This window comes from Delphinapterus leucas, chromosome 2 (assembly GCF_059928025.1).
Source record: "Delphinapterus leucas isolate spDelLeu-1000000601 "Yukka" chromosome 2, BTC_Dleu_Yukka2, whole genome shotgun sequence".
Classification (NCBI taxonomy): Eukaryota; Metazoa; Chordata; class Mammalia; order Artiodactyla; family Monodontidae; genus Delphinapterus; species Delphinapterus leucas.
In genome coordinates, this window is record NC_143130.1 from 5,785,228 (window position 1) to 5,787,724 (window position 2,497).

Below are 2,497 nucleotides of genomic sequence, written 5' to 3' on the forward strand. Positions count from 1 at the left end.
AGGTTAACATTGACTGACCACTTCCATAGTCTACACCAGACACTCAGCTAAAAACCGCATATTTTATTTCATATAAATTCTATAATAACCCTGTAGATTAGGCACCACTTCCCTGGATTCATTCTCTCTGTCTCCTAACAAAACCTTCCTTTGGTCCTGTCTGGACTTCTAGCTCCAGTGCTCCAGCCCTGCTTCCCTTTACTATCAAGCTTCTTGAAAGAGTAGCCTCTGTCCTCTTCGTCACCTTCTACTCGTTCCTCAAGCCTTTTCTGCCAAGACTGCACTTATTGACTGAAATAAAAACTTCCTGGGCTTCCATGGTGGCACAGTGGTTAAGAATCCATCTGCCAATGCAGGGGACACGGGTCCGAGCCCTGGTCCAGGAAGATCCCACGTGCCACCAAGCAACTAAGCCCGTGTGCCACAACTACTGAGCCTACGCTCTAGAGCCCACGAGCCACAACTACTGAAGCCTGCGTGCCTAGAGCCTGTGCTTCGCAACAAGAGAAGCCACCGCAATGAGAAGCCGGCGCACCACAACAAAGAGTAGCCCCCGCTTGCAGCAACTAGAGAAAGCCCGTGTGCAGCAACGAAGACCCAACACAGCCAAAAATAAAATTAAAAAAAAAACAAACAACTTCCTGATTGTGAAATCCAATGGATACTTTTCAGTCTTTATCTCACTTGATATCTGCCACATATTAAAAGTGTTCAAGCCCTTCTGCTTTAAGTATTCTTCTCCAACAACTTTCATAAAAATGCATTTCTCTGATACTCTTAACGCTTTGAAAATTTCTCAACCTGTCTCTGAGGGTCTGTTCCTGAGTTCATCCCTTAAGTGTTGGTGGTCACCAGAGCTCTGTCCTCATTCTCTTCTCTGAGTGATCTCATTCATTCCCACGCTTCCAGCTGTCACAGGCAAGCCAACAATGTCTAGATTTATGTCCAAGTCTCTGTCCTGAGCTTCACACCCTTATCCCAGGGTCCCACCAGATAGCAACACGATATTCCCAAGATAAAGTCATCCTGTCAATCCCAAATCTATTTCTCCTCCCACATTCCCTAACTTGGTGCATTCAGTCTTCATATCACCATGTAACCAAGACAAACCAGGTAGCCTCCAGCCTTGACTCCGGAAATTTTCCACTTGGTTGCAGAGAATGACTTGTACAATTATTTGCTTTCATCCCCAAAATATTGGACAATTTTGAGAGGTTGGATTTTATATAATGTTTGACCTTTAGACATTATACTTATAGCCTGTACGTTGCAGTCACCTCTTTAGTGAATATTTTAAGTAAAGCATTTCAAAAATTAATTATAGGAGGTTAGGACCTCAGGTGTGGTCAACCTGAGAAAGAAACAGCTTACTTCGTTAAGAGTAAAAAAGAGGGAAATGTCTTTTGTTCTTTTATTGTCAGAGCAGAGATTGAGAATTGTCTGTATTTCTTATCAGCTGCCCATCTGCACTGAACTAAGGCTTTGCGAAGCTTCTGCCTACTGAGGCTGATTCATTTTCTCCTCAAAATAATATATAGAGATTTGCCTTCCTGAAACAGCATTGATATATTTTTCTCTGCAAGTCCCTGGTTCTGCCTGCTTACTGTTTTCTGAATCTTTGCTCATACCCACCCAGATAAGAAAATCCAAAAGAGATGGTAAAAGGAAATACCATGAGAGATTTCATCATGTTTACCTTGCAGTTCTTTTACTATCATTGGGCATGTCAATTTCCGGGTTGAACTGATAATGGAAAAGTTCAGAACCAAAGAGATCATATTCCAAGTAACAGCCAAGTTGAGCAAACTCCAGTAGTTCCCTCTTGCCAAGGAGAGTCCTAGAGACAATAAGACAGACATATTGTTACTCTTTTTTTGTTTGTTTGTTTGTTTGTTTGCGGCACGCGGGCCTCTCACTGTTGTGGCCTCTCCCGTTGCGGAGCACAGGCTGTGGACGCGCAGGCTCAGCGGCCATGGCTCACGGGTCCAGCCGCTCCGCGGCATGTGGGATCTCCCCGGACCGGGGCACGAACCCGTGTCCCCTGCATCGGCAGGCGGACTCCCAACCACTGCGCCACCAGGGAAGCCCCATATTGTTACTCTTAAGAGCATATTTTCCAGGTACTTCCCTGGTGGCCCGGGGGTTAAGACTCCAAGCTTCCAAATGCAGGGACGCCAATTTGATCCCTGGTCGGTCGGGGAGCTAAGATCCCACATGCCACGTGGTGTGGCCAAAAACAAACAAAAAAACAAGAGCATAGTTTTCACATATACAGATTCAAAGTTTTAAGCACACTATGTACTGGAATGTAGTTGAAATCAAGTAAAAGAACTTTTAAGTTGGCTTTTATGACGTAACTATAAAATAGTTCAATTTGTTACCAGAAATTAGGGAAAATTCCCATCCAAAAGGGAGTTTTCCCATCTCAAGGACTTGGGAACTATAGACATTTTAATTATGCTGTCATCTCCAAAACAATTTTGTAATTCTTTTTCAG

General features: G+C 43.9%; 2 protein-coding genes across 2 annotated transcripts in view; one reads left to right on the forward strand and one right to left on the reverse strand.

Moving 5' to 3' along the window:
- Window positions 1-2,497, forward strand: part of RSU1 (Ras suppressor protein 1) — a 300,130-nt gene that overhangs the window by 273,275 nt on the left and 24,358 nt on the right. The gene's annotated exons all lie outside the window — the stretch shown is intronic.
- PTER (phosphotriesterase related) overlaps window positions 1-2,497 on the reverse strand; it is a 65,846-nt gene that overhangs the window by 6,940 nt on the left and 56,409 nt on the right. The window contains 1 exon segment of the mRNA XM_022580584.2: window positions 1,697-1,837. Coding sequence (XP_022436292.2) covers window positions 1,697-1,837 — 141 coding nt within the window.